This window comes from Trachurus trachurus (assembly GCF_905171665.1).
Source record: "Trachurus trachurus genome assembly, chromosome: 16".
Taxonomy (NCBI): Eukaryota; Metazoa; Chordata; class Actinopteri; order Carangiformes; family Carangidae; genus Trachurus; species Trachurus trachurus.
Genome location: NC_139902.1, coordinates 13,390,366 through 13,405,372, shown reverse-complemented (window position 1 = coordinate 13,405,372; position 15,007 = coordinate 13,390,366). Strand labels below are relative to the sequence as shown.

Sequence of the window (15,007 nt, the reverse complement as noted above, 5' to 3'; positions counted from 1 at the left end):
AAAAATCGCTGCCTTCAGATGTGGACTGCTGGTTGATCAAAACAAGAGATGTTAACACATCACCATTGTCTCTGGGAACTTGTGATGACATGTGTTGCTGTTTGTTGACATATCGACCTTTATTTATTTTTTTAATCAGCAAATTGAGTGATAGTTAAATTATCATTAGTTGGTGTTCTCTCATAGTGTCTGCTCTACAAAAATCTCATCAGCACCCTCTGGCTTTGCAGTTTGCGTTCGATTTCATTTGAGAACAAACCACACTCATAAAGAACACAGCAAAGGCCTGTAAATTTAAAATAATGTTTTCTTTAGCATGGCAGTGTAACAAGTCAAGTTTCATAGGATTTCCCTCTGAGGTGAATATTCTCTTGCATCTCTACATGTGTTCTGGTTTGGCTTTTGAAGCTGTGTGACTCAAGAGGAAATGTGACCTCATAACTCAACACAGCTATGAATATATCATTTAAATGCGACTGTTCAGCAGCAGCGGCAGCCACGGGGAAGAAAAACTAAGCTTTGGTTTTTTAACTCATGGTTTTATTTCAGTGCTTCAGAGTGTTGCTTAGTTGTGCAGTGTGTGACTGATCAGCTAACGGAGGCTTTGCTGTGGTGCAGAAGAGGAAACAGAGACGCCACAATGCAGAAATGGATACCAGACAAACCTCTCACACTTTCACCTCAGCACACAGACTGCACTTACATTAAACATTCGTCACAACTAACTTGCTTTGACTTATGGCATTATACATGAAGAAAAAAAACAAAACAGACTGTTTTTGCTCATAATTCAACATATTTTTCACATTCTGACATTTTAAGATGGACAACTTTATTTCTTTTTAGTTTCTCAAAGCAAGTGTCACTCATGTTATTACAGCAAGAGAAGAGAGGACTTGATAATAAAACAACGGTAAAGGTCAACTCTTATCTGACTCCCACACACACTGAACCTTCATCACTTCTCATTTCTGTTTTCTCACAAAAAAAAACAGATAACAAAAGAGCAAAATATACATAATAAAGATGTGCATACTGTGGGGGAACTGCAAAAAGCAGCGTTGTGGCATTCGCTGAGGCAACAGACTGTGTTTCCAAGGGGCAAGAAAATCAGTGGATGCAAGAGGATTGTGGATAAACAAACACGCTACAACACAACCAAAACCGCATGTATCCTAACACATACAAGTGTATTTACATGTAACAGGGATTTACACACACACAAACACACAAAGCAGTCATTAGGAAGTGGTCAGGCTGCCAAAGTGCAAACGAAACGCTGCGAAGCTCCAAAGTGCTTCCTTATGAGTGCGCGCACATTCAGAAGAAGATGCAGCTGTACAAACATTGACACGGCATTTATGAGCATGTGTACTGTGCAGTGATAGCTGGTCGTGATGCAGTAACTGGAGATTCTACAATATATACACATGATTTCAAAAAATTGGACAGAGACACATATGATAAGACATTTTTTTTGTGCGTAAACCATTGAAATAAATACAATCAAATTTAGTGTTTTTATTCAGTATCACCATCTCATGTGGCTGATGTCTTGCTCGGATTGACATATTTGTTTTGTAATTATCAGTAGACTTGAATGTGTTTCAATTAACATCAAACGACTGTTTAACACTGACGGGTGCTTCCGATTTGATGTAACACTCTTATAAAGATTGTAGGATATTTTATTCTATGAGCTGTGAAGCAGTAGCTTGTAGTTACGCATTAAAGATAGAAGACTTTCAAGTAAAGTGATGGATAAATATATTTTCTCTGCTGTAACAGTTATGAGCCATTAACACTAATAGCCACCTGAGTTATTGTAATGCAACCTGCAAATGATTGCAATACAACATTTTTTTTTCTGTCACCCTGGCTGTACCCTGCAGTGAAATCATCAAACAGAGACGTTGTTAAGACTTGGCAGTGCTAAACTACACCTTACTCTCATAAATACAATATACGTGAAGCAGACACCATCGATTCACAAAACTGTCCTTGAGTTACTTCTGTATCGGAGCAGAACACTCTGGACTTGAAACGGCATATGAACTTTAACACAAACAACCTCTGCTCTCAGATGATGCATCATACTTTTTTTTGTTTGTTGTTGCTTAAATATACTTATTTAAATCTATAGTCAGTGCTTTTTCTACACCCAAGAGAGGAGCAGGACTGCTGCAGCACCTCCATGTTTATTCTGTCTACTCAAGAAAACATGGCTCCCTTCCCCTGGCAGCGAGGCAGGCAGACAGGACAGCAAGTCAAGTCTTTTTTGGGTCAAACTACTGCGGCTCCAAAACCGGCTTTTCAGGCTTGACCTCAATACATAAACCCCCTCAAATCCTGCAACCTTTTAACACGGGGGGTAGCTGAAGACCGTGGACTTAGCGCTGAACATATGTTTATCCTCTTACATGGATCGATATGCACGGAGCTGGCACCGCGAACGTCAACAAATATTAAGTAATGATAATTCAGTTAAGGTTGGCCCATGTTTAAAGCAGGATTACAGCGGTTTCTGTCAATTATTTAAGCATTTGTAAATGGGGAACTGTTAAAAACACTATTTAATTTAAAAAGGCACATTAAAAACAGTCATTAAAAAACTAAAATCTCATTTCTGCATTAATACACTGAGTCGGCTTTTTCTAAACACAGCCTTGCTGCTCTTGTGTGAGTTATGAAATATAACTCGTTACAGTATCTATGTGCTTGGAACCTGTTTGTCTGCATTGTACCCTAAGGCTTCATTCTTCTTTTTTTAACTAAGGATGCTCATGGTTTCTCTGGGGGAAGATCAACCATAGGAACCTTTTCTGTGGGGGACATGGGTGCAGGCTCTTTGCTGTCTGGCAAGGCGGCGACCCCCGCCTCAGGCCCCTGGGAGGACTTTCCTGCACTGGCAGCAAATCCCTCAGCGATGTCGTCAAAGGTTCTTCCTTTGGTCTCAGGCACTCGCAGGAAGGTGAAGATGAAGAAGAAAATTAGGAGGATGGTGAAAATGATGAAGACATACGGGCCACAGAGTTCCTGAGAGAAGAGGAGAGAGATGTGTTTGTTTTGGGATAAATTGCAAAGTAAGCTCAAAGCAGTTGTTCATGTAGACGATTTGGTTGTAATACTTCTATTCATACCTCCAGTTTAGGGAAGCCAAGCCCCACCAGGAAGTTGGCAGTCCAGTTGGAGAAACCAGAGACGGCCATGGCGGCAGGTCGGGGCCCCTGGGAGAAGAGCTCAGCCACGATGAACCAAGGAATGGGACCTGGACCCATCTCAAAACTGGCAACGAAGCCAAACACGGCCACAATAGCCAAGTAGCTTAGAGATTGGTTTGTCTTCTGCTCAGAGAGAGAGGCAGAGAGAAAAAAAAGAAGGAACATTCAGGGTTTTGTTTTATTTACATAAAGCAAAAAGCTCACAGGACCTGAGGAATCCAACTATGGCCACTTACCACCAAAGAGAGAGAGATTGTCATAAGAAGGGCACAAATAGCCATCCCAGCCAGACCAATCAGATGCAGTGTTCTCCGCCCCGCCCTTTCAACCAGGAAGAGCTGGTCCAGAAAAAAAAGTATTTAATTAATAATCCACAAAATATAAACCACAGTCTGAGACACAGACCAGGTAGTCGGACACTTACAGAGACAATAGTGAACACAGTGTTGACGACTCCGGCTCCAATAGTCGCGTAGATGGGTTGAGTTACACCAGCACTGTCAAATATGCCTGTGGAGTAGTAGAAGACCTGAGAGGGGAGAAAGATGAAGAGTTACTATTGATTTGTAAGTGAGTAAAAGTAGTGCAGTCATAAAAATTACATTACATTGATCTGTGCCGATTGATTTTTGTCAGCAGGTTTGGGCAGAGCCTCGAGCTTTAAACACACACTGACTATCATTAAATTTTATTAAAGTTAATGAGGGTAGGGCTCAGGCTTTAAGCAAATATGGAGCAAATTAACATTTGAAGTTTTGTGTTGGGCAACCTGACAAAGCTTCATTTCAATATTCTCTTTTAGCTTTGTTTTGTTCTCTAAAAATGTCCTAGGAAAATGGCTGGTTTTCAGCTGCAAAATCCTCCACTTATTTACACAAGTGAGCTGCTACAGTAACTTTTGACGGTCTGCTAACTTTGACAAAAAAAAATGATGTACTAAAAAACCAAAACAATGAGCTAACAGAAGCTAAAATGCTCTGTGGAGAGGAGGGGAACTGCAGAGATGGATTATTCCCTTTTCACATTGTAGTGCAACACTGTTGGTGTAAAACATATTGATTATAACTTTTTAAAACAGTGACAAAGCACAAATCAACCCGAGCTGTATTGTAGATGTATAGAATTGTCCTGGCTGGTGAGCGATGTAGGTCATGGGTGTTAATGTGTCTGCGAGAGGTCGATCTACCGCCTTTAGCTGCAGGCTGCAGCAGTTTTCACTGTGATTGTCGGGTCAGTCGCTCCAACTGTCAACACGTTTAGTCAGCCTGGTTACATGACCTTATTAACAAAATACCTATTCCCACTGACCCTCAGAGGCTTACATTATTCCACTCAATCTAACACTGCCTGGAGCCACGGAGCTTCTCCTGTCATGTGCCTGTCTGAAACATTTGTATCATTTCAGTGAATGCTCCTTTAAAGATTCATGTTTGAGCTTAGAGACTGCCCGCTCGCTTTATGGTGAGTGACATCTGATAATTATATCCTTATCCCGGCTCTATTGTGAGATATAACGTTGACTCACCGCGTTGATGCCAGACAGCTGCTGAGACAGCTGGAGGACGATAGCGATGATGATTGGTTGACGGTATTTTGGGGAGCGGAAGAGTTCAGGGATGGTCACTTTCTTTTCCATAGCCATCTTCATGCCTTCTTCCTTCATCTCTTGAATATCATCGCTCACATCTTCACAACCCCGCAGGCGCACCAATGCTGCAAGGAGAAGACAGGATAGATGAAAAGAGAGGAAGTCAGCATATTATTATGCAAATATCAAGAAAGGAGACAGAAGGGACTGCAAAGGTCTTGGAACATCATGTAACATGCTAAAACTTTAATTCATCACACAGCCTCCTCATCTACAGGACATGCTTCAATCCACATCATTAAAAATCCATGAGTCATTCTAGATTCAGTCTCATTAAAACCTGATGTTGCCATCCTGTTGGCGGTATGTCAACTGTTTCCAAACTGACCTTGTCTTGCCTCCTCCTCCTGGTTGAGGACAATGAGCAGGTAGCGGGGGCTTTCAGGGCAGAAGGGCAACATGATGGTCTGCACTATGGCAGGCACCACAGTCAGAGCCAAGAGCACAGGCCACAGGGTGTCGGAGCCCAGCAGAAACTCGAGACCAAAGACCTAAAACACAGAGGCAACAGGGGATGAAGGATCTGTGATGGATTAAGTCTGTTTATTTCTGTTAAGTAAAATAGAGTAGTCTCAGAAAACAACCTAATGAAGGCTTATAATCCCCATACCTGTGCCACCAGGATGCCAATCACTACACCCAGCTGGTGCAGAGTACCGAAAGCTCCTCGGACCGCAGTGGGAGAGATCTCACCCACGTACATGGGAGTCAGTCCCGTACACAGACCGCAAAACACGCCGATGATCAACCGGCCGACAATGATCATCTCAAAAGATCGACTGAGGGTGGACAAGCCCATCAGAGCTCCACCAATTAAAGCGAGGATGTTATTTATCAACATGGACTTGCGCCTGGTGATGACATGGAAGAAGACAGGACATAGTGAGAGTTAGGAGGGGAAAAACAAGTATACAAAGCAGAAGGCTGGAAATGAGGCTGCAACAGAAAATATATTTTTCTTGCAAAATGTGTAGTTTATTTTGTCAATTAAATGACTAAATGTGATTTATAGTGTCCAAACTGACGTCTGATCTTGTCTGAAATTCAGTTGAATTTATAAATATAAGAAAAAGCAAAGTCACAAATCGTCATATCTGAGAGGCTGTAGCCAGCAAATACTTCTGCCTATTTTTGCTTGCTAAGCAATTGAATTCATTGGTCTGTCAGTTAGAGCATTTTCTGTCCTCTTGTGTCTCACCTGCCAAATTTAGTGACCATTGCTCCAACAGAGAAGGATCCAATCATGCCTCCCACACTGAAGATGGCCACAGAGAAGCTCCAGACCATGGTGTTTGTCCCTGGGCTGAAAGGCTCCCCGTACCGGTCCAAAGACACATTCTGGAAAAACCTGCGCAGTTTCTGTCACACCACAGGAGTGAATGGCGAGGTTAGAGGTGGTTACTTTAAAGAGAGAGTTTGACTGATGTAGGTGGTTGTGCTGCTGTGCATTGGGGAGGTTCCAACATATCCACATGGGGGCAGTAAAGCTTTTAGCAATGGCTTGTTGCACTGCCAAACATGGCCCATGTCTGACACCACAACTAAACTGAGCCCAGAGCGGATATACTCATGAAACCAAACAACCAGATACCTGGTGTTAAGGTGTAGCTTAAAAGTGTGTAACACTGTAGAAGATTATTACAATATTAATACCAAATATGAGGCAAGCTGTGCAATCGCATCTATTATTAATCCAGGAATTATGTCCACTCCCTTAATGGCTGTTTCCACAGTCTGGAAACATGCAGACACTGAATGTCCATTTCATGAATTTATTCATCTGGTGTGGCTGTGTGTTTTGCAGACACTTACACATACAGACGAACACACACACACACACACACACACACACACCTGTTCCGGTGCATTGATGACCCCTGTGTTGTAGCCAAACTGTAGCGAGCCAATGACGGCTGTGGAGACGCAGTAGAGGAGGTAAACTGTCACCTTCTTCTTTGGCTGTTGATGGAGAAACAGACGGAGAGATACAACAGATTAAAACAATGAGTGGGTGCATGTTATGTACAATGATCCCACTCAGTCTGTGTGGTGGACAAGGCCTGTCCCTGGCTCCACAAAGCTCTCGTTGTTTACAGTGACACTGGTTATGACAACAATGAGCCTTTCTACATCTGCTCTCCTTCCCCGTCTTCGGCTCGCTGCATTAGAAACTTCACGCTCGGAGCAACTGCCGTGAAAGACAGGTATTACAACACAGCACAGGCTCCCTGACTTGCAGCCCTGAGGTATTTCTCAGCTAAGCAGCTAAATGCACCCTGAGAGAATAAGACTGAATCCTATTGTGACTGTTTTTCTCCCTGCTGGTTTCAGAATTAAAGTGGGTTTAGCTCTTAATAACAAGCTAATACACCTGACATTAATCCCTTGCATGGCAGGGGAGTGAAACATGCAACATGTTATTGTATCAAAGCAAGCAGAACTAGAGTGAGTAATTGGTTTGGAAAAAGTCCACGGCGGTCTACTATGTGGAAGCATCATGTCAAAAATGAACATCCCCAATCAAAGTTTCTCTTTCACTCTGATCTCTTTTGCATTTACCATGACGTCTAAACTTTCTAAGAACTTCGGCTAAAAGTCATTATTTCCCGCTGGAGTCTGGTCGTAGGAGGCTAATGTCAAAAGAGGCTCATTACTGAAAGGAAATCCATTTTCATCCTCCAGTTTAACCCATCCATACTGAGAACCTCCTGCTGTTTCAGCATTAACTCCTTTATACCACATGAATGAAACATTCACTACTGTATGTCGACAAGCAAACAAAACAAAACAAAACTTCCAGCAGCAGCCATGTACAACGACAGGCACAGCAAGTTTTGTCCCATGGATATACTGTAAATGATATCACTATCTGTACAGATAAAATACCGAATTCCTGAAACGTCATGAAACAACATGTTAATTTGGAACAAAGTGCCTTGATGTGAAAATCAAAGGCCGGTTAAAAAGTCTCCCTTTCTCCTGACTCGAACTCCCTGTTCCTTCACCTCCTCTTTCTGATTAACTGAGTTTCAACAGAGAACTTCAGGTTCCTTATTTACAACAAAGGCCATAAAGGCATGGTTTTTAAGCACATGATATTCACGGCTGCTTGTATCAGGTGCCTGTTAACTTACCACAGCTTGGTTCACAGTAAAACAGCACAGAAGAGGAAGTAACAGTAACTAATGGCATGAAATAATGACAAGGGGCCGCTTCATGACGGTGAGATAGTGGTAGCTGTAATCAAGCTACACTGTGTTTCTCAGAGTGATATGATGATCTAAAACAAGCTGAACGCCCTGGTGACACTCTGTGACAAACAGAGTGTCAAGAATGTCTTTGGTCTAGAAATAGGAAATGCTGCATATGTGATAAAGTGTCAGGGAGTTATGGAGGAGGAAATACGAAGTGTTTGTAAAACACAAGCATGAGAGGAGAGCAACATTGAGGAGAGAGAGAGAGAAATATATTTGATTCTGTGAGTTGTATTTGTTTTGTTCCATTGATTCTTGATGCTTTGGCAACATAGTTCTCGTAACATTCAGGCCACTAAAGCAAATTTGAATTGAATTGAGAGAGAGAGAGAGAGAGAGAGAGAGAGAGAGAGAGAGAGAGAGAGAGAAAGAGAGAGAAGACAGTAAGTGATCTAATGTTTGAGAATAATAATAATAACTGAATTAATTTTACAGCTGTTATTTTATAACAAAAATGCAGCTATGGAAGACAAACAAGATCGCCTCAGATAACCGTCAAGGAAAGTAAAGGGTGCAGCACAGTCTTATCTTTCTTGTAGTCAGTTTCACGAGTATGTGTGTATGTGTGTGTGTGTGTGTGTGTGTGTGTGTGTGTGTGTGTGTGTGTGTGTGTGTGTGTGTGTGTGTGTGTGTGTGTGTGTGTGTGTGTGTGTGTGTGTGTGTGTGTGTGTGTGTGTGTATGTGCATATGAAACAGATATGTACGAAAGATCTGCAGGGACACGCTGGTGTTGAGTAAGATTTAGACAAGACGGCTGCATCATTAAATCACCATGTTGTTACGAAAGCGTCTATAATTGGGGAGCGCCCCAGTGAGTAAGGAGCATTGTGTACGTTGAGACTGTGATGCGAGATTCAGATTTTGTATCAACATGTTGGGAGGCATGCGGTTACGCAGGCATGTTTTCATTTTAGTACATTTCCATGTGTTTTATGGCCATTTTAAATGTGTTACTAGCCAGGGCAGCCACGGTGACAATCCAGCTGCTCAACATCTGCAGCTGTACATACTGTACAACATTTAACATGCTGGTGAAAAAAGTTATATGCAACTGATCATTGATCACCAGCCAAGAAATATGAGCAGGGATGCAAATACTGACAAACTGACTCAGTGTGCTGAGATTAGTGCTTGGGAAAATATGAACTGACTGAACCCATGAAGATCATGTGATATGATTGAAAGCACCTGAACACCTACTAAATGGACTTTGTGGTGTTTGATGTTTTCTTAACTGTTGTTTCCAGACTCAATAATGCACTTAAAACCTCAGTTACTCAGCTATTCTCTCCAAATCTGCTAATTTGCTGCTTACATTTTGTTGTTTAATTGATATTAAATGATTTTATAGTGAGATAATCTAATTATTACACACCACACAATGTTGTATTTCAACATTGTTAAGATTTCACCATTTCATCATCCCTCGCAAAATTCAGAAGAGTGATGCTGGACTGACGCCTCCCTCTTCTCCTCAACACCCAACTTCCACATTCATGTCATATTGCAATAGTCTTATTCACTATCTCCATTCCCACAGTTTATAGATAATTAGTCTTCTCCATTTTGTTGCAATCACTCTTTCTTGAGAACGTAGGAAATGCATATTGCACTACTTTGTGTAAAGCTCTTTTTGAGAGTGATATGTGGTGGGTAGTTACACCAACACAGTGGATGTGAAAATCTTAAGCAACGGCCATGAAGGTGAAGTAACTGAATGCAACATGTTTCAAAACAAAAACCACAGGAAAGGTTTGCAAAGTCACGGTGAGTTCAAAGACAACAGCAAATCTGTTTCTATGTCTTTTAGTTAACAAACACTTGTTCACAACTTTAATACTAGCCCTCAGTTAGTTGTCAACTGTTCCATTACTTTCCCATCAACCCTCCTCTCTACACAAGCCTCCAAATAAAAGCAAGAAACTATCAAGTACACTCAAGTTCAAACTTGTCGCCCAACAGCCCAGTCTCCCTCTTTCCCTATTAGTCACGTCCTGCAGAACTCATCTCACATCCCCAGCTCCTGCTCTTGCCAGAAAGGAAAAATACAGAATTGCCAGCCTACATGCCACACTCTAACTAACTGGGAGGTGCTGGGACAAAACAGGCTTACAGTAAAACAAACAATGGCAACAGCCGGGTTGACACTCTTCCTCTGGAAGCACTGGGAATTTTAACAGATAGTAAAATAATTACAGTTGAGCGAAAGAAACTATAGAAAATTTGGGAAAAAAATTGTTAAAATGATTTTATGTTAGACCAATTATAGGGTCAATATGAAAAATAAAGCAGCTATCCAAGAGAGCAGTAAACCAATTAAGCGTTATATTCACCTTCTCATCCACCATGCGCTCCATGTTTTCTGCTTTTTGGAAAATAATCAGAAGAACAACACCTGGATGCTTCAGATCACACACTGACGCCTCTTGTGCTGAGCTGCCTTTTACTCCTTAAGAGCACGCCCCTCTGGATCAGACAGTGGAAATACCTGAAAAGAAACAAACACAGGAAGCACATGTGATAACTTTGTAGCAACTGAAACACACTTTGCCTTGCAGTAAACCTATAGAGACAAAAACATCTTCATTAGAGAAATAAAATACATCATGTGGCTGATAGTTAAAGCTATAAATGAAATAGCAGTAAAGACTACAGACCTACAGGACTCTGCACAGACAGATGAGGCACTTTGCTGTACTCTCTGAATTCAGCAGGAGTCAGTGATAAACCCCTCCCTTTGCTTCCCTCTTCACCCTCCTCTTCTGCCCTCTCTCTAATTATGAAATGTGAAGAGGAAACTGATGTAACCCCCAGGTCTTCAAATGCAATTATTGTCGCTTGGCTCATTTTTAACAATACAGAGATACAACAGCATCTCAGTGGTCTGCAGATAGAGGCTTTAATAATCCACGTGGAGCCATGGAGCAGCAGGTGATGCTGCTCCACTCACGAGGTTTTAACTTTTTAAAAAGAAGTTTTATAACTCACACTCAGTTAGTTAGTTTTAGTGTAATAATATGACAATCTGATATCTGGAGTTAATACTGACATTTTTGATTGTGACAAACCACGTGAATGAGTCGGTGTGATGGATAAAAATAAATGTTTGTTTACCAGTAAAAAAAATGTGGCAGCCCCGTAAACCAGTCCTCTCCAGACCTGTTCACTGTGACAGATGTGCAGTCCAGCTGTGCCTCTGTGCTTTTATACCAGGGTGATACAAGTTCTCAATCACGTTTTATTCATCTCCTATTACTCATATACTATGTGCGTCGATTCTTCCGCGGGAGGCGCAGGAGTAAATTTCTCGGAGCTCCGCGTGTCGTAATACCGGTGGCAGCGGCGCAGACGCGTTTCCGCTCAGCTGAAGGGAGGGAGCTGCCTGCGCGACGTGCTCGGTTGAGCGTACAGTCCAGTGCGCAGCGGAGATGGAGAACAAACGGCGGCCGGTGAAAGGAGGCTCTGTGCTGCTGCTGGCCCCGTCGGCTGCCCACCGGGGGCGCGAGAACAAAAGGCAATGAGCGCGCGGAGCTCAGATACAAAGCCCGGTCATGCAGAAATCATAAGACCGGCTCAGTGGGTGGCAAACAAACGGGGAGCCCTCCTAATTCTTCATCAGCTATGTCTAATCTTTCACAGTCCACCTTAATCCCAGTCTGGAATTTGACAAGCACCCCAGAAACATGCGAGGTTGTAAATTTACTAAATGGGGGGTGGGAGGTTTATTTGACTTTCACTGACAGTTTTAAATGAAGGCCCGGCACGCGAGTTTGGGCACGTATTCAACTTCTACACTAAATTTCTTGATCTTTAAGTGTATTAAAAGAGTCTCTGATAAACAAATCAAGCTTTTAAAAACCACTTAAATATTTTTAAAAAAACACTTAAATATGGTCAGGACCAGGGTCTTCTGCCTCCTCTATTCTGACCTCTCATATAGAAATAGGAGAACATTTGAACTTTTTACATTTTATTCATTAATTAAATATATCAAGGTTTTAGATAGCCCATTGGTGAACATGATTTTGGTTCCCAGGTTGCTGAAACCACCAAATCCTAAGGACACGACCCCTGTGTCCTACAGGAGCCAATCAGTAGCCTATTACACAAAGACAGCTACTAATTATGCAAAAGAAGATAATGGAGTAATTATGAGTTTTGGTCATCACCAATCAAAATCACTGTCCTAACTTGGCCTCAAGTCCCGGCTCACCCTGTTTGTCTTCTGTTTGTTCTCTGATACTTTGTCTGATGTTTGTGTAAATTAGAAATAAGAGTTCCACAAATCACATATGTGTTAACATCAAAACTGAATACAAGTCAAATAATCATATTCCTTTTTTGATAATCCCCTTCAGACCAATTTTAGTTTAAAACAGTATCTAGCTGCATACAGGCTAAATGTTTTCACACAGTTCCTGCCTGGTTGAGCTGTGGCTCATAATGAAACAATACACACTTTATCAAAATTTAGATATGACGACCTCATACAGGAAAAGAGTCACTGCTGAAAACAGGAAAGAGGTAAAAATGTGTTTTTGGGTGATGTTAACCCTTAACCCTTTTTCACTGAAAACCAACCCAAAAACCAAACCATGGTGACCCAATTGACATATCACACTGGTTACATACAGATATAGGCCTACATTGCACATTTACTGATGCATAATGTATTTAAATATGATAATCTACAAGCCTACTTTTGGACAGGTATACTCAAGTCTGCAGTGATGCATGTTAGAGCCTCTGAGTCTGTTTCTCTAGAGAAACTTCACATTTCCTGAGGCATGAAAGCAGAAGTAATGCTGAGGCATCAGTTGATTCAAATCAAAACTGAGCTGTTTCACGTCATAGGACAAGAAAAGTTAGTAGCAAATTGTGGTGACAATGACCAATGAACATCTGGTGTAGGCTATGTGTGATCTTTGTGTGTGATTCATGTGGAATTGCTGGTATTTCATTTTATCTTGAATTTACCAATCTACACCCAACCCACAGGAAAAAAGCGGAAGTGACAGACAGAGAGAGAGAGAGGACGTGCAGTATTTCAGGTTCATTTTTTTGCAGTGCCCTCAGTGGTTAAAACATCTTTTTTTTAGAAACCAAACCTCTCTGTCACAGCATCCCATGAGCTGTTAGTGTGGGGGGGCTGATCCTCCAGTGAACTGGGCTGAGAGAAAATCAAACTGTAAGCAAATTATAATATATCTGCAAAGAGAAGAGAGAGAGAGAGAGAGAGAGAGAGAGAGAGAGAGAGAGAGAGAGAGAGAGAGAGAGAGAGAGAGAAACCCAGCATAACAAACCACATCCTGCAGCCAGAGCCCATCTATCTGTAGCAGGCTGCTGCCAACATCATTTAATGAATGTAAATGTCACAACAATGTAGGAGCCACAGTAGCTGCAGCGAAGGCGTACACAATATACAGTCTTAAAGGTTAAGGGAAGAAAACACTCTCTTCCTCTGCACAATACATTTTTGATTATGTCCAAACATTTAACTGAACCATTTCAAAACACTCAAATGCAAAATGACTGCTTCATCATATAGAAATATTCTGAATAGTTGCATTATTTTATTAATTTCTCTATATGTAGCACATTGAGTAGATGTGGTAGGTTTTTGCATCTTCTGCAGTTAAGTGAAGTCAGTGGGTGTTGGTTCATTAGAGTTACCACCGAATTTATCACTTTACTTTATTACCGATCAGACTGTCGTCCATAGCGATTACAGAGGGATGGAGAAGTGTGAAGCAAGTTTTGTACTGATCTAACTAAGTGCAACAGTGCCACCCTGTGTTTATCTTTTGACTTTTTCTCCTGTTGGCCCCCACGTCCACTCCGATAGTTATGTTGTCACACAGTGATGTCCACGCTGTTCTCTGGAAGTCACAACGTCATGGAAATAAGGTCACTTATAGGTTCTTGTGTCAGAAGTTCACAACCGTAACCGTAACTTTATCAGGAAAACAAACACCCTGAAAGGAGAAGTTTACAGTATTTTGTCTACAAATGAGCAGAGAGGAGGGACACCCACCCATCTGGGCATGTCAGGACATAGTGTGTGGCATAGCTGAGGTGAACGGGTGCAAGAAGTTGTGGTGAGCTGATGATAATCAGAGGAAGATTACAGCTGTGCTCTGGGAATGGAAGGACGAGCACTGAACCGTAACACAATACTATTAATTTAATTAGGACTTTGCCTTTTTACATGTTGGCCTGTCTCAGCAGGCAGTCAGCTGTCTCAAAACTGCTTCACTTTGCTGACAGATCAGTGTATGGTGGCAAATGTGCACTGCCTCAGAGCATTTCATTAAAATTAATCCATATATTTTAGATCTCCAGAGGGTTACATTAATATTATCAAACCGAAGTCATAGGTCTTTGAGTTTAAAATGTAAGTTTGAGAGTTGTTGGGGTGTTAAGTATCTGTCTATTGTCACCACCATGTGGTTAAAAAGGGGAACAGCAACAAAATGGGCATTTGCTATAAGGACACTGCCACCGTGTGGAAAAACTTGCTGAATACCACGTATGCTGCCAGTCCTGGTGACAAATCAAGACAGCTGAAGTCTGGGTGATCCCAGGTGGACTACAGTGGAGTAATAACTTGTTTACTGGAATATATCCCCTCCAAAATAAACCTGATGACTAAAGCAGTGTCTGTGCAATACGGAAAAATGGTCACCAGAGATTATTTGAGGAATAATTCACTGCTATTTCAGTACTTCCTTTGGACCTGCACTCAACCCAGTGACATAACACCTGTTCACTTACAGAAACTTTTCCAACCCACATTCTGAGTTTAAAGCAGCTGATTGAGTAAAGCTGCCATTTACACAAGTGCACTGGATTTACAAGTTTTAAAATAAATGAGACCATAGAGC

At 41.7% G+C, this 15,007-nt stretch overlaps 1 protein-coding gene across 1 annotated transcript; it reads right to left on the bottom strand.

Moving 5' to 3' along the window:
• Positions 1–679: 679 nt before the first annotated feature.
• Positions 680–10,621, bottom strand: slc2a3b (solute carrier family 2 member 3b). Its single transcript, XM_083989076.1, has 10 exons — positions 10,457–10,621; positions 6,724–6,828; positions 6,068–6,228; positions 5,480–5,720; positions 5,198–5,360; positions 4,747–4,934; positions 3,646–3,750; positions 3,458–3,559; positions 3,141–3,344; positions 680–3,036 (listed from the first exon to the last, which is right to left on the bottom strand). The coding sequence occupies exons 1-10, from the start codon at positions 10,478–10,480 to the stop codon at positions 2,782–2,784; spliced, it is 1,548 nt and encodes a 515-aa protein (XP_083845202.1). The 5' UTR covers positions 10,481–10,621; the 3' UTR covers positions 680–2,781.
• Positions 10,622–15,007: the final 4,386 nt, after the last annotated feature.